The sequence below is a fragment of the Nanorana parkeri genome, unplaced genomic scaffold (genome assembly GCF_000935625.1).
Source record: "Nanorana parkeri isolate BGI_ZX_2015 unplaced genomic scaffold, ASM93562v1 scaffold2240, whole genome shotgun sequence".
Lineage (NCBI taxonomy): Eukaryota > Metazoa > Chordata > Amphibia > Anura > Dicroglossidae > Nanorana > Nanorana parkeri.
In genome coordinates, this window is record NW_017308508.1 from 152,432 (window position 1) to 168,102 (window position 15,671).

At 47.6% G+C, this 15,671-nt stretch overlaps 2 protein-coding genes across 2 annotated transcripts in view; both read right to left on the reverse strand.

Moving 5' to 3' along the window:
- LOC108801181 overlaps window positions 1–4,254 on the reverse strand; it is a 14,538-nt gene extending 10,284 nt beyond the window's left edge. The window contains exon 1 of the mRNA XM_018573111.1: window positions 4,250–4,254. The gene's annotated coding sequence lies outside the window, so the exon portion shown is untranslated. The remainder of the gene's footprint in view (window positions 1–4,249) is intronic.
- A 10,250-nt stretch (window positions 4,255–14,504) lies between these two features.
- Window positions 14,505–15,671, reverse strand: LOC108801182 (glycosyltransferase family 92 protein F13G3.3-like). Its single transcript, XM_018573112.1, has one exon. It carries the CDS (start codon window positions 15,666–15,668, stop codon window positions 14,505–14,507), a length of 1,164 nt encoding a protein of 387 aa, XP_018428614.1. The 5' UTR covers window positions 15,669–15,671.

Sequence of the window (15,671 nt, forward strand, 5' to 3'; positions counted from 1 at the left end):
CCTCTCTGCCAATCCCTCCACTGCCTTCCATACCCCACCCTCTCTGCCAATCCCTCCACTGCCTTCCATCCCTTGGCCCTCTCTGCCAATCCTTCCACTGGTTTCCATCCCATATTCCTCTCTGCCAATCCCTCCACTGACTTCCATACCCCACCCTCTCTGCCAATCCCTCCACTGACTTCCATACCCCTACCCTCTCTACTGATCCCTCCATTGCCTTCCATCCCCCGCCCCTCTACCAATCACTCCACTGCCTTCCATCCCTTGGCCCTCTCTGCCAATCCTTCCACTGGTTTCCATCCCATATTCCTCTCTGCTAATCCCTCCACTGACTTCCATACCCCACCCTCTCTGCCAATCCCTCCACTGCCTTCCATCCCTTGCCCCTCTCTGCCAATCCTTCCACTGTCTTCTATCCCCCATCCCTCTCTGCCAATCCCTCCACTGACTTCTGATCAGAGACCGGGCCCGTCTGCCAGGCTCTGCGCATAATGGCTTCCTTCTCCGCAAAGAAGTGTATGCGGCAGAGTACGTCTCTGGGCCTCACATCGCCATCCGGTCTGGCGCTCCCGACATGGTGTACGCGGTCTATCTCCAATGGAGAGTCCGGGGCCTTGTCTAGGAGCGAGTTGAGGATGGCGGTCACAGTTAAGCGCAGGCCGGTCGTAGTCGTGGCCTCCGGGAGCTCCCGGAGCTTGACATTGTTCCGGCGGGACCTGCTTTCGAGGTCATCCTGTGCGAGCAGCATGTCGGAAAGTTGACGATCGTAGTGGTTTGATTGTGATTCAAGGCGATCAATTCGCTGGGCCAGACACGTCTGATCGCTGGACAAGGTGGAGACCGTAGCTTCCAGATGGACGTATGGATGCCGGCGATGTCCCGCTTCAGCGCGTTCTCCATCTTGGAGACGATGGCGGCCATATCCTGCCTCGTGAGCAAGGAGGGCAATATGGAGGAGATCTCGTTGGTGGAGAGAGATGGGGGTGCGGCCAAAAACTGCAGCGGGGTCGGTGTAAGGTCTCGTTCACACCTAGGCGTATTGCATATGCGCGTCTGATTCGCGGTAAAAAAGTCACGCGTGTTTCCGAAGGCTACTTGGCTGCATCCCAATGGAAACGCGCAAAAAAACGGCCCAAAGTAGTACCTGTACCTTTTCAGACGTGGGCCGTTTTGTAGCGCGTTAGGGACGGGCAGAAATACGCCAAGGTGGGAACGAGACCATTGAATACAATGGGATTTATATTTTTGAGCGTTTTGTAGAGCGTTCGTCGAGCGTAGAACGCGCTACAAAACGTTCAGGTGTGAACGAGGGCTAAGCGGGAGAACAGGTTCTTCAATTGGGCTGGAGTGGTGCGGAGGGCTGCCCATCAGCGGGCATATGTGGTCGCTGGGATCCGAGATGGATGGTGAGGCCGAGGTGTCCCGTAGCGTAGGAGGAGAGGTAGGCCCTGGGGCCTTGCCTTGCGTCCCGGGGGCCATGTGCCCCTTAGATGAGCTGAGGGTAGAGGAGGCAGGGGTGGATAGGTAAAGATGTCAGGGAGCGCTTGCCGTTGTTAGAGCGGGATTTGTTCTTCTTCGACATCAAAATTCAGGGTCAGGGATGCCGTGATCAACTGAAAAGTCTCAGGTGGTAGCAGAGCTCAAGCAATGTGCTTCCTCACGCCGCCATAGCCAAGCCACGCCCCATCACGCCGTGGTTTATTGACAACGGTTGGGGAGCCACCATAGGTGTGGTGTCCTTTAAGTGGTTGTCAACTATTGTTTTGAGCACCTATTTTTTGGGCTGGATGTGTCTGCGGTTAACAGATAGATGTCCCCGAGGCGGTGGTATTGGGGGCTCATTATTAATCATCTGAAGCCGCAGATACAGGTTTATATGGCGGTTTCCTTTTGTTTACTTCATGTGCCTTCAGGGACCCGGAAAACTGTGCTAAAACTGTTTAACTGGGTTATGTTGTCTTCAGATAATTTATTGGTTTATTTTTGTATTTAAGTTGATATTTAATTAAAGAAAATAAGTGGCTGCTGCGGCCTTTGAACTCCATACAAGTCTGGTGTGTTTTTTGGGGGGTAGGTCAAAGTACGTCAAGTGGGGGACTCGTGGAGAAGGATGGGATCCCTCTAAAGCAGTGGTTCTCAACCTGTGTACTGCCACTGATCAGCGCTACAGCTGCTCTGTTGTTACTTGTAGTTCTACAAACTTGTCTGTCACTAATCTGCAGCTGGCTGGCTTGTAGTTCCACTACATTGGTTCTGTTTCTACCTTGCTCTTGCACTGGTCTTGCAGCATTAGACATTGCCCGCTGATTATTATGCAGCTTCTCAGCCAGGGTCGGATTTACTCTCCCTGCCGCCCCAAGGCCAGGTTCCGCGATACGCCCCCCTCCCTGCGCCGCAACAACCTCCCCCCCTTCCCATCAATGGAGAATGGCAACCAGATGGCAGGGCGGCGGGGTTAGTTAAACATTTTTTTTTTTTAACTGTTTCTTTATTTTGTTTAACCAGTTGACATCCGCGGTGTTACACCCCCTTCCCATCCCGGCCATTTTTCAGTATTCAGCGCTGCGGTACTTTGACTGACATTTATTCCGTCATGCAGCGCTGTACTGAAATGAATTTTATACCCTTTTTTGGGGACAGATAGAGCTTTCTTTTGGTGACTGTTTATCTCGGCGACATCACATGGAAACGAACCATCGGCTGCCTCACTCTACATTTAGCTCGGCTTGTGCAAAGCAGGACTGAATGTAGAGAGGGCAACCATCCCACCGCTGCCGCCCCTCTGCGCCCTGCCGCCCCGAGGCCGGGCCTCGGTGTCCCTGTGGGGAATCCGGGCCTGTTCTCAGCCAATCAGTACTGTCAGCTTGTGGCCAGTCTAGTGGTTCCTTCCTATTCCTCAGCTTATTTAAACTCTGTTCAGCTCTCAGTCCAGGGAAAGCTTTCCTAAGCTAGTTGCTGGTCCCCTATTCACTTTCAAAGTCCTTTTCTCTCTGTTGTTTCTGTGTACCGCTCTTTTGCATGTTTCCTCCTAGTCCTTGTCTGCCACCCGTCCTGACCTTTGACTTGTCTCCTGGTGTACATGTCTGTGTCAGGACCGGCTGTGGACGAGCGCTCTCAGAGCAAATATTGATGAGTTGTTTTACCTATAGCAGCCAGCGTTCCCGTAAGGCAAGCACACCTACCAGTACTTGGATGCCCCCAGGACTTAAACTATATGTTCTGATCAGGCGATGCCACCGGCTGGCCAGAGAAGGTGCTGATCCGAGGTATGGACCAAAGTAGAAAGACACTAATAGAGAGTATTCAGGGATCAACTGAGGTCAAAGGCTGGTGGCTGGCAAGGGTAATCCAGGCACAGGCTAAGGTCAGGGCAGGCAGCTGGCAAAGGGCAATCCGGGCACAAGCTGAGGTCAGGGCTGGCATAAAGCGTAATCCAGGGACAGGCCAAGCTCAGAACTGAAGACAAACAAGATTTGCAGACCAAGGATTTGCAGGAACAGAGCACGGCTTGTATAGCCAGAACTATCACAAGCACTGGGGAACAGGCTGATGATGCTTAAATAGGGTGCCACGAGCAAAAGAGCAGGGGGTGTGTGGTTAGGTAAAATAAGCCACAGCTGACTAGATCAGTGCTGCAACCAGCAAGACACGGGATGATTAACCCTCGCCAGTCAGGGCTGCAGCCAGCCATACAAGATGTCTGAACCACACAGGCTGCCTGACAGCCTACAGCCTGCCCTGTCCTTTGTCTTGTCTCCTGGTATCCATGTCTGCTGCCTGTACTGGCCTTTGGCTTGTCTCCTGGTAATCGTGTCTACGGTCTGTCCTGACTTTAGGCTTGTCTCCTGGTGATCCTAGTCTGCATCCTGCCCTGACCTTTAGCCTTGTCTCCTGAGCTTGGGTCCACATCCTTGAGTCCAGATCCTGACAGTTCGCTCTGGCCTGGCGCAGGCCTCTCTCTGAAGTCTAAATCTCTTATAATAGAAGGAAGGATGGAGACAAATGAGGTCTTACTAATGCTTTGTGTAGGGCCAGATTACATCGCACTGTCTCTCTGGAGTCTATACCTCTTAAAATACAAGGAAGGGTGGAGACAGACGAGGTCTTACTAATGCTTTGTATAGGGGTAGATTACATCTCTCTCGCTCTGGAGTCTATAACTCTTAAAATACAAGGAAGGGTGGAGACAGATGAGGTCTTACTAATGCTTTGTATAGGGGCAGATTAACTCTCTCTCTGGAGTCTATACCTTGTATATACCTCTTATTATACAAGGAAGGATGGAGACAGATGAGGTTTTACTATTGTTTTGAATAGGGGCATATTACATCTCTCTCTGGAGTCTATACCTCTTGTAATACAAGGAAGGATGGAGACAAATGAGGTCTGACTAATGCTTTGTGCAGGGCCAGATTACATCGCTCTATCTCTCTGGAGTCTATACCTCTTAAAATACAAGGAAGGATGGAGACAAATGTGATCTTGCTAATGCTTTGTAAAGGGGCAGATTACATCTACCTCTTGAGTCTATACCTCTTATAATAAAAGGAAGGATGGGGACAAATGTGGTCTTACTAATGCTTTGTAAAGGGGCAGATTACGTCTCTCTCTCTTTGGAGTCTATACCTCGTATAACACAAGGAAGGATGGAGACAGATGAGGTCTTACTAATAGTTTGTGTAAGGGCAGATAATGTATCTCTCTTTCTATGGAGTCTATCCCTGTTATTGTACATGGAAGGATGTCTTACTAATGCTGTGTATAGGGGAGATTACATCTCTCTCTCTCTCTCTCTCTCTCTCTCTCTCTCTCTCTCTCTCTCTCTCTGGAGCCTATCCCTCTTATAATACAAGGAAATGTTTTGTTTGCTATAGGAACTGCAGCCTGAAATTTCATATCATTGTTAAGTTTATGATCTATCAGAACTGCCAGATATTTCCCGGTCATTGATCCCCCCCGAGATGTACTCCTCTTAGATTGTATGATGCAATAATGTTCTTAGTCCCCAAGTGCAGAACTACAGTTATCACCATTAATCTTCATGAATCCTATATTCTACTCATAGCTGCCCAATATTACAGCATTCAGGTCAGCTGATAAATCACAGAAGTAGTAGTTTTTATCCCAAACTCTATATAATTTATAAACAGGTTCAAAAGTAAATGTCTCAAGACTGAACTCTGGGATACACCACGAAGAACACTGAACCTTGTGGTACAACACTAAAAACACTGAACCTTGGAGGACACCACTAGTAACACTAAATCTTTGGGTACACCAACAACAACAATGAACCTTGGGATCCTTGGGATACAACACTAAGAACATTGAGCATTGGGGTACACCACTAATAATATTGAACCTTGGGGTACATCACTAAAAACACTGAGCATTGGGGTACACCACTAATAATATTGAACCTTGGGGTACATCACTAAGAACATTGAGCATTGGGGTACACCACTAATAATATTGAACCTTGGGGTACATCACTAAAAACATTGAGCATTGGGGTACACCACTAATAATATTGAACCTTGGGGTACATCACTAAGAACATTGAGCATTGGGGTACACCACTAATAATATTGAACCTTGGGGTACATCACTAAAAACATTGAGCATTGGGGTACACCACTAATAATATTGAACCTTGGGGTACATCACTAAGAACACTGAACCTTGGAGGACACCACTAGTAACTATAAATCTTTGGGTACACCAACAACAACAATGAACCTTGGGGTACACCAATAAGAACAGTGAACCTTGGGGACACCACCAATAATATTGAACCTTGGGGTACATCACTAAGAACATTGAGCATTGGGGTACACCACTAATAATATTGAACCTTGGGGTACATCACTACGAACATTGAGCATTGGGGTACACCACTAATAATATTGAACCTTGGGGCACATCACTAAGAACACTGAACCTTGGAGGACACCACTAGTAACTATAAATCTTTGGGTACACCAACAACAACAATGAACCTTGGGGTACACCAATAAGAACAGTGAACCTTGGGGACACCACCAATAATATTGAACCTTGGGGTACATCACTAAGAACATTGAGCATTGGGGTACACCACTAATAATATTGAACCTTGGGGTACATCACTAAAAACATTGAGCATTGGGGTACACCACTAATAATATTGAACCTTGGGGTACATCACTAAAAACATTGAGCATTGGGGTACACCACCAATAATATTGAACCTTGGGGTACATCACTAAAAACATTGAGCATTGGGGTACACCACTAATAATATTGAACCTTGGGGTACATCACTAAAAACATTGAGCATTGGGGTACACCACTAATAATATTGAACCTTGGGGTACATCACTAAGAACATTGAGCATTGGGGTACACCACTAATAATATTGAACCTTGGGGTACATCACTAAGAACATTGAGCATTGGGGTACACCACTAATAATATTGAACCTTGGGGTACATCACTAAAAACATTGAGCATTGGGGTACACCACTAATAATATTGAACCTTGGGGTACATCACTAAAAACATTGAGCATTGGGGTACACCACTAATAATATTGAACCTTGGGGTACATCACTAAAAACATTGAGCATTGGGGTACACCACTAATAATATTGAACCTTGGGGTACATCACTAAAAACATTGAGCATTGGGGTACACCACTAATAATATTGAACCTTGGGGTACATCACTAAGAACATTGAGCATTGGGGTACACCACTAATAATATTGAACCTTGGGGTACATCACTAAAAACATTGAGCATTGGGGTACACCACTAATAATATTGAACCTTGGGGCACATCACTAAGAACACTGAACCTTGGAGGACACCACTAGTAACTATAAATCTTTGGGTACACCAACAACAACAATGAACCTTGGGGTACACCAATAAGAACAGTGAACCTTGGGGACACCACCAATAATATTGAACCTTGGGGTACATCACTAAGAACATTGCGCATTGGGGTACACCACTAATAATATTGAACCTTGGGGCACATCACTAAGAACACTGAACCTTGGAGGACACCACTAGTAACTATAAATCTTTGGGTACACCAACAACAAAAATTAACCTTGGGATACAACCCTAAGACCATTAAGCATTGGGGTACACCACCAATAATATTGAACCTTGGGGTACATCACTAAGAACATTGAGCATTGGGGTACACCACTAATAATATTGAACCTTGGGGTACACCACCAACAAACGAAAAGGCTTATCCAGAAACTCGGACACCAATTCAGTTAACCCGTTCCTCACAAATGAGGTTTACTATTGGCTATATTCCACAACCCATAACTAGACATGGAACTAGAAAGAAAAAGACATTGGCCCTTGGAGAGAAGGATCAGGTCATAGTAGGTAGAAAGGGTCGCAGTAGCCGGTCAGATAAAGTATAAATGCTTTATTAAATGATTGCACATGAATACAAATCCACTTGACACCAAACCCCCCCACCTTTCTGGCATTAAAAACACTAATATGGGCAACGTTGTCGCACTCTCTCACAACACTCGTTCATGCGTGCAAGCTGATAAGATTAAACTGTTGAGGGCGGAGCTCAGAATGCAAAGGAAAAGATAAGAAAAGTATCCAGTTTATGGCTCTTCAGAGCGCACTATAAATAAACATTGTGTAGAACAAAGTAGATCCTTTCATCCAATGTACGATTGCAACAGAGAGGCAGTCTGGTATAAGATACAACGGGATCTACGGCTCCAGAGAATGCTGATACCGGAAAGCACACTTTTATCCCGGGACTGAGATAAAAAATGAATAGTTTAGATCAGGGGTGAACAAGGTGAGCCAGGAGAGAGAGCGGGGAGAGACAGTCAGGGGAGTGAGGAGAGACAGCCAGGAGAGAGAGAGAGGGAGGAGAGACAGCCAGGGGAGAGAGCGCGTGGAGAGACAGCCAGGAGAGATAGCAAGGAGAGGCAGCCAGGAGAGCGCAGAGAGACAGCCAGGAGAGCGAAGAGAGACAGCCAGGGGAGCGAAGAGAGACAGTCAGGAGAGAAAACGAGGAATGACAGCCAGGAGAGAGAGCGAGGAAAGACAGACAGGAGAGAGAGAGAGGGAGGAGAGACAGCCAGGAGGATGAGTAAGGAGAGACAGCCAGGAGAGAGAGCAAGGAGAGACAGCCAGGAGAGAGAGCAAGGAGAGACAGCCAGGAGAGAGAGCAAGGAGAGACAGCCAGGAGAGCGAGGAGAGACAGCCAGGAGACAGAAAGGGAGGAGAGACAGCCAGGAGAGCGAGGAGAGACAGCCAGGAGACAGTAAGGGAGGAGAGACAGCCAGGACAGCGAGGAGAGACAGCCAGGAGACAGAAAGGGAGGAGAGACCGCCAGGAGAGCGAGGAGAGACAGCCAGGAGACAGAAAGGGAGGAGAGACAGCCACGAGAGCGAAGAGAGACAGCCAGGGGAGAGAGCGCGAGGAGGGACAGCCAGGGGAGAGAGTGCAAGGAGAGACAGCCAGGGGAGAGAGCAAGGAGAGGCAGCCAAGAGAGCAAAGAGAGACAGCCATGAGAGAAAACGAGGAATGACAGCCAGGAGAGAGAGAGAGGGAGGAGAGACAGCCAGGAGAGAGACAGCCAGGGAGGTTTTTTTTTCATTGGTAGTTCTCATGTAGCTCGTCATTTGAAAAGTATATCTTAGCAGAAAAATGATGGGCACCCCTGGTTTAGACCTTAGTAGGCAAACTTCACCGTTATGGATCTCACGGACAGGAAGTCAGGTCCTGTTGTGTGCTCAAACTGATAGCAGATTAGCAGATAGCAGAATATATTCCCTTTAAAGTGCACTTTGTGATATATTTTACAAAAATTAGCCGCATATTTATAATCCAATGCCGTTTACACCCAGAAGCCGTTTCTTGTCTAAAAAAACCCGACTAGGACACAGAGTCCACACACAGAGTCCCATTCACTCAGTGAATGGGAAGCTCTCAGTACAGAGGCTCCTCCCCATTCATTCACAAACTGCTGATAGTAAAATATTTACTATCATCCAGTTTCTGAATGGGGAGGAGCCTCTGTAGTGAGTGCTTATCCCCATTGAGAAATTCATGAATGAACAGGAAGTGATGTAAATCACATCCTGTTCATTCATAACTGGGGACACAAAGTACTATGTGCTCCCAGTTATTTACAAACACCGGAGTGATCAGACGATCGCTCCGCTGCTTGTCCAGCACACGGAGGATCGGTAAATATCAATGATACCTATTGATCCTCCGCTCGGCCACGCACAGAGCCGCTGTCATCCTGAAACTCCGCTCTCCTCCCCGATGATCGAGCGGCAGGCGGGGAGGAGAGCAGAGCCGCTGTTGTCCTGTCAGTTTCAGGATGGCAGCGGCTCCTCCGTCGGCAATTTCTTTTCGGATCCCCGCTGCCTCAGCCCAAACAAGCGGGGGAAAGCAGCAGGGATCAGGCCCCCCCCCCCTCTGTCGCGGGCCCCATAGTGACCGAATCGGTCGCTATGGTGGTAGTTCCGCCACTGGTCTCTTGATTTTAATTGGTGATTTGAATGCAATATATCACATCTCCAGAGGCAGTCCAGGGACACTTAGAGAAGTACTCACGCTTGTAGACTCATGCGTTAGCTGCTGGATCACTCGATGAACTGTAGCATTCGTTTTATCCAGTGTATAGATCTCCTATATACGTAGGATCACCATATGGTTGCATCTGTTGAGTACTCCACTCATCTTTTGCTGAGCATAGTTCGGCTTAGTTTGCATGGGTGAACTGCAGCTCCATCTGCCGGATTTACTACCTGACTCTCAGGTGTGTGCTCAGCCGTACACTGTCTGCATAATGATGACGCGTTTTGCCCCGTCCATTTCCCCAGGGCTCATCAGCCTGCACGCATGAACGAGTGTTGTGAGAGAGTGCGACAACGTTGCCCATATTAGTGTTTTTAATGCCAGAAAGGTGGGGGGGTTTGGTGTCAAGTGGATTTGTATTCATGTGCAATCATTTAATAAAGCATTTATACTTTATCTGACCGGCTACTGCGACCCTTTCTACCTACTATGACCTGATCCTTCTCTCCAAGGGCCAATGTCTTTTTCTTTCTACACCACTACCAACACTGAATCTTGGGGTACTCCACTAACAACACTGACCCTTGGGATACACCGCTAATAACACTGAATCTTGGGGTACACCACTAACTACACTGAACCTTGGGATACACCGCTAATAACACTGAATCTTGGGGTACACCACTAACTACACTGAACTTTGAGGCACACCACTAACAACACTGACCCTTGGGATACACCGCTAATAACACTGAATCTTGGGGTACACCACTAACTACACTGAACCTTGGGGTACACCGCTAATAACACTGAACCTCAGGATACTCCACTAAGAACACTAAATACATCACTTACAAACATATTGAACCTAGGGGTACATCACTAAGAACACTGAACCTTGGGGACACCACTAATAATATTGAACCTTGGGGTACACCACTTACAACACTGACCCTTGGGGTACACCACTAAGAACACTGAATCTTGGGGTACCCCAGTACTAACCTTAGACCATTTAGAATATAAATCATTGATCTCTACTCTTTGAATACACTCCCTACATTAGTTTTCTCTCCATTTACAGACGGCGCTCTCTAATAGACCTTCATTTCCATTCTACTTATAACAAATGGGTTATACAATTATGGGGGTGCCGCTAGGGATGTCAGAAATGGAGAAGGATTTGGGGGTCATTGTAGACCACAAACTGAATGGTAGCTTGCAGTGCCAGGCTGTGGTAAACAAAGCTTGTCCTGTATTAAGAAGGGGATCTATTGCAGGGACAAGTCTATAATTTTGCCTCTATATAGATCGTTGGTTCGGCCACATCTGGAGTACACGGTCCAGTTTTGGTCGCCGGTACTGAGAAGGGATGTCCTTGAACTGGAGAGAGTCCAGCGGAGGGCAACAAAACTAATTAGGGGTATGGAGGACCAGAGCTATGAGACAAGGGGGAGGGGCTGGAGGACCAGAGCTACGAGACAAGGAGGAGGAGGGGGAGGGGATGGAGGACCAGAGCTATGGGGGGAGGGGCTGGAGGAAGAGGTCCCGTAGAATGAGAGGTCCCGTAGAATGAGAGGTCCCATAGAATGAGAGGTACCGTAGAATGGGAGGTCCGAAGCGTAATATCCGGGGGTACCAGTATCCCTAAGAATGAGATGATGCGTGGACCTATATGGGTTGGACTTGATGGACGTATGTCTTTATTCAACCCCAAATACTATGTAACTATGTAACTTCATCTCCTATTAAAATGTATAAAAATCGATCAATCTGAGAACCTTTTTTGTCTTTTTATATCCATCAATTATCTTATTGTTTTCTAGCAGATATCTTCTGAAATGAGAGGTCCCGTAGAATGAGAGGCCCCGTAGAATGAAAGGCCCCGTAGAATGAAAGGCCCCGTAGAATGAGAGGACCCGTAGAATGAGAGGCCCCGTAGAATGAGAGGACCCGTAGAATGCGATGTCCCGGAGAATGGGATGTCCCGTAGAATGAGAGGTCCCGTAGAATGAGAAGTCCCGTAGAATGGGAGGTACCGTAGAATGAGAGGTCCCGTAGAATGAGAGGACCCGTAGAATGAGAGGACCCGTAGAATGAGAGGTCCCGTGGAATGAGAGGTCCCATGGAATGAGAGGTCCCGTAGAATGAGAGGCCCCGTAGAATGAGAGGACCCGTAGAATGAGAGGTCCCGTGGAATGAGAGGTCCCATGGAATGAGAGGTCCCGTGGAATGAGAGGTCCCGTGGAATGAGAGGTCCTGTAGAGTGACAGGTCCCGTAAAATGAGAGGTCCCGTAGAATGGGACAATCAGAATCCTCCCCACCTCCTCTCTAATCAGAACCCTCCAGCTCCATTCTCCCCACCTCCTCTATAATCAGAACCCTCCACCTCCATCCTCCTCTCTAATCAGAACCCTCCACCTCCATCCTCCCCCACCTCCTCTATAATCGGAACCCACCACCCTTCCCCACCTCCTCTCTAATCAGAACCAGCCACTTCCATCCTCCCCCATCTCCTCTCTAATCAGAACCCTCCACCTCCATCCTCCCCACCTTCTCTCTAATCAGAACACTCCACCTCCTCTCTAATCAGAACCCACCACCTCCATCCTCCCCCACCTCCTCTATAATCGGAACCCACCACCCTTCCCCACCTCCTCTCTAATCAGAACCAGCCACTTCCATCCTCCCCCATCTCCTCTCTAATCAGAACCCTCCACCTCCATCCTCCCTCACCTCCTCTCTAATCCGAACCCTCCACTTCCATTCTCCATCACCTCCTCTCTAATCAGAACCCTCCACCTCCATCCTCCCCACCTCCTCTCTAATCAGAACCCTCCACCTCCATCCTCCCTCACCTCCTCTCTAATCCGAACCCTCCACTTCCATTCTCCATCACCTCCTCTCTAATCAGAACCCTCCACCTCCATCCTCCCCACCTCCTGTCTAATTAGAACCCTCTACCTCCATCCTCCCCACCCCCTCTCTAATCAGAACCCCCGTCCTCCCATACTAGTGGCCACAGGCTTCCTAGCAATCAGTAGCCCTGAGCAGGAAGCTGCCACATTTTGCAGCCGTAGTAACATCTCTGCTAAATGTGACTTTTCAGTGTATATCATTATGGATTGAGGGAAGAGAGAGGAGGCATAGAGGAGATCATTATGGATTGAGGGAAGTGAGAGGAGGCATGGAGGAGATGGCCATGAATTGGGTGTGGTAGAGGAGGCATAGAGGAGATCATTATGGATTGAGGGAAGTGAGAGGTGGCATGGAGGAGATGGCCATGGATTGGGTGTGGTAGAGGAGGCATAGAGGAGATCATTATGGATTGAGGGAAGAGAGAGGAGGCATGGAGGAGATGGCCATGGATTGGGTGTGGTAGAGGAGGCATAGAGGAGATCATTATGGATTGAGGGAAGAGAGAGGAGGCATGGAGGAGATGGCCATGGATTGGGTGTGGTAGAGGAGGCATAGAGGAGATCATTATGGATTGAGGGAAGAGAGAGGAGGCATGGAGGAGATGGCCATGGATTGGGTGTGGTAGAGGAGGCATAGAGGAGATCATTATGGATTGAGGGAAGAAAGAGGAGGCATGGAGGAGATGGCCATGGATTGGGTGTGGTAGAGGAGGCATAGAGGAGATCATTATGGATTGAGGGAAGAGAGAGGAGGCATGGAGGAGATGGCCATGGATTGGGTGTGGTAGAGGAGGCATAGAGGAGATCATTATGGATTGAGGGAAGAGAGAGGAGGCATGGAGGAGATGGCCATGGATTGGGTGTGGTAGAGGAGGCATAGAGGAGATCATTATGGATTAGGGAAGAGAGAGGAGACAGAGAGGAGATTGAATGGGGGAAAGGTAGAGAATGCAGAGAGGACATGACCATGGATGGGGGAAAAGAAAGGAGGCAAAGCACAGAAGATTATAGGTTGAACTTGATGGACTTGAGTCTTTTTTCAACCTGACTAACTATGTAACTATACAAGATTGGGGAAAAGAGTATGTGCACAGAGATAACCACGGCTAATGGAAGATAGAGATGGCATAGATCTGATTGTGGACTAACAATAGAGGATGCTGCATGTGATCTGGTCATGGACCATGGGGAGAATACGTAGAGTGGGGCTGAGCATGGCTGGGGGACAAAGGGGGAAATGAACATGGCTGGAAGGAAGGAGGTAGAGCTGGACTGTGAGCTGTATGTAAGGTTCTAGTGATAGTGGTCAGTGGAGGAGGAAGCAGTGCTGCATCAGTGAGCTGTATATAAGGTGACAATGTGTCTGTTGTAGGAGAATGGAGGAGGAAGCAGTTCTTGATGATGAATTTTTATATATGATGACAGTGTGTGTCTTTCTATATCATGGAGGAAGAAGAAGTGCTGGATCTGTAAACATTATACAATGTACTGTGGTTCTAGGCAGGGACTCCGAAGACAGTCCATACATTCATATACACTATGGGAAGAGAAGACAGAGGGGGCGCCTTTCCTGGTGCAGATCAAATTTATTTTCAATGGTCATAAAGAAAACATAAAGGTACTCACAAACATAGGTAAAAAACAGCCATAAAATGAAAGCTGCAAGCAGATGGACATCCACTGGGGGGTTCCTGTGTGCGAGTGACGTTAACGTGTTTCCGGGGCACGCCCCCTTCATTAGAACCTTCATCAGTTCTGATGAAGCGGCTTTTTTGGGGGGCAGCATCCTGCAGTATGCCTAAGAGGATTTCCCATTGAGGAGAGATTTTTTGCGGCGCTTTATTGTTTTTACTATATACACTATGTCCATACATATAAACATATTTTATTGCATGTAACTAAGCAGTGCAGGTTTCTTGTCAGTGACCTCTCTCCACCAATAATCAGATTGATCAGTATTCTGTTTGGATATATAAAGTTCCAGGTTTTGTTGTGCAGGATATAGAGAGAGGGATCTATTGGAGAGGGAAGAGTTTCTGAATCACTCTATCTACATTTGGCACTAAGGACACATTGTATTTCAGCACTATGTCATCCCGAATGAAGTCCTCACTGATGATGTCCTTCCCCCGACTTCCTCTACTGTGGAAATTGATGGCCGTAGTGTTTGGTACATATGTAGCTTTTCCTGTATATTTTGGAACATAATGGACAGCGGTCTGAAACACATTCCTGGGGTTCACAATCAACTTTCGAGGATTACGCATGTTTGGGTTAAGAGGTTTTCGGAAGGTGTGGAGGAGAATATTGATCCCGGGCACATGAGACCAGAGATCAAATTTGGAGCTGTTGTCAAAGGTGGGGAAGATGTGAGCTTCAAAGTGGAAGACACTTGTGTCCGGAAACTGTTTCTGGAGACTCTCCATCAGTGAAGACCAGTCCCAGTCTATGACCGGAAGAATAATTTCATCAATGTCATTGAAGAGAACAAACTTACTTTTGTACATATTTCTGTATAAACAATCATTCAAGGTGGTCATTTGTCCAAAATAACCAATCTCGGTGCTGAGTCCTGGGATGTAATTCCAGTGTCTCGATGTTTTAAGATGGCGGTCTATTGGCCATGACACAACCTCCAGAGTTCCTTCATCAATGTAATGACGTAACACCTTATCTACATCCTGGGAACAGCTGGTGTTATAGATGGTGACTCTAGAGGCCCCCAGAATCTTATACATCTCAATGTGCTGGACCATCTGGAGGACATTGCTGTAGTTTCCATACAAAGTAGAAATACAGACGGTGAAATTGTTAGAGATCGGCTGTGGTGGACGGTTCCTGACTTCAAACAGGAGGTTCTGACTCGTGTTCGTGGAAATCATGGAAGAGAAAGACATATAAGTGTAATCACACCCAGAAGGTTCTGGACACAGGAGATCTGCTTCTCCATATGGGAACCCATATCTGTCTCTGTGAAATGCTATTTCAGCCCGGATGAAGACGTTCTGATTGGTGGAACAATGGAAGATACAATAGAGCTCGGTCACAGATACATGGATGATGGCGATGACCCGAACTGACCGGCCAAGTCTAGGCTCATAATACGGAGCGATGATGAATGTTCCATTATCCAGAGCAGTGATGGTGTCTGTGGCAATGGGAAGGTTCTGTATTCTCATCTC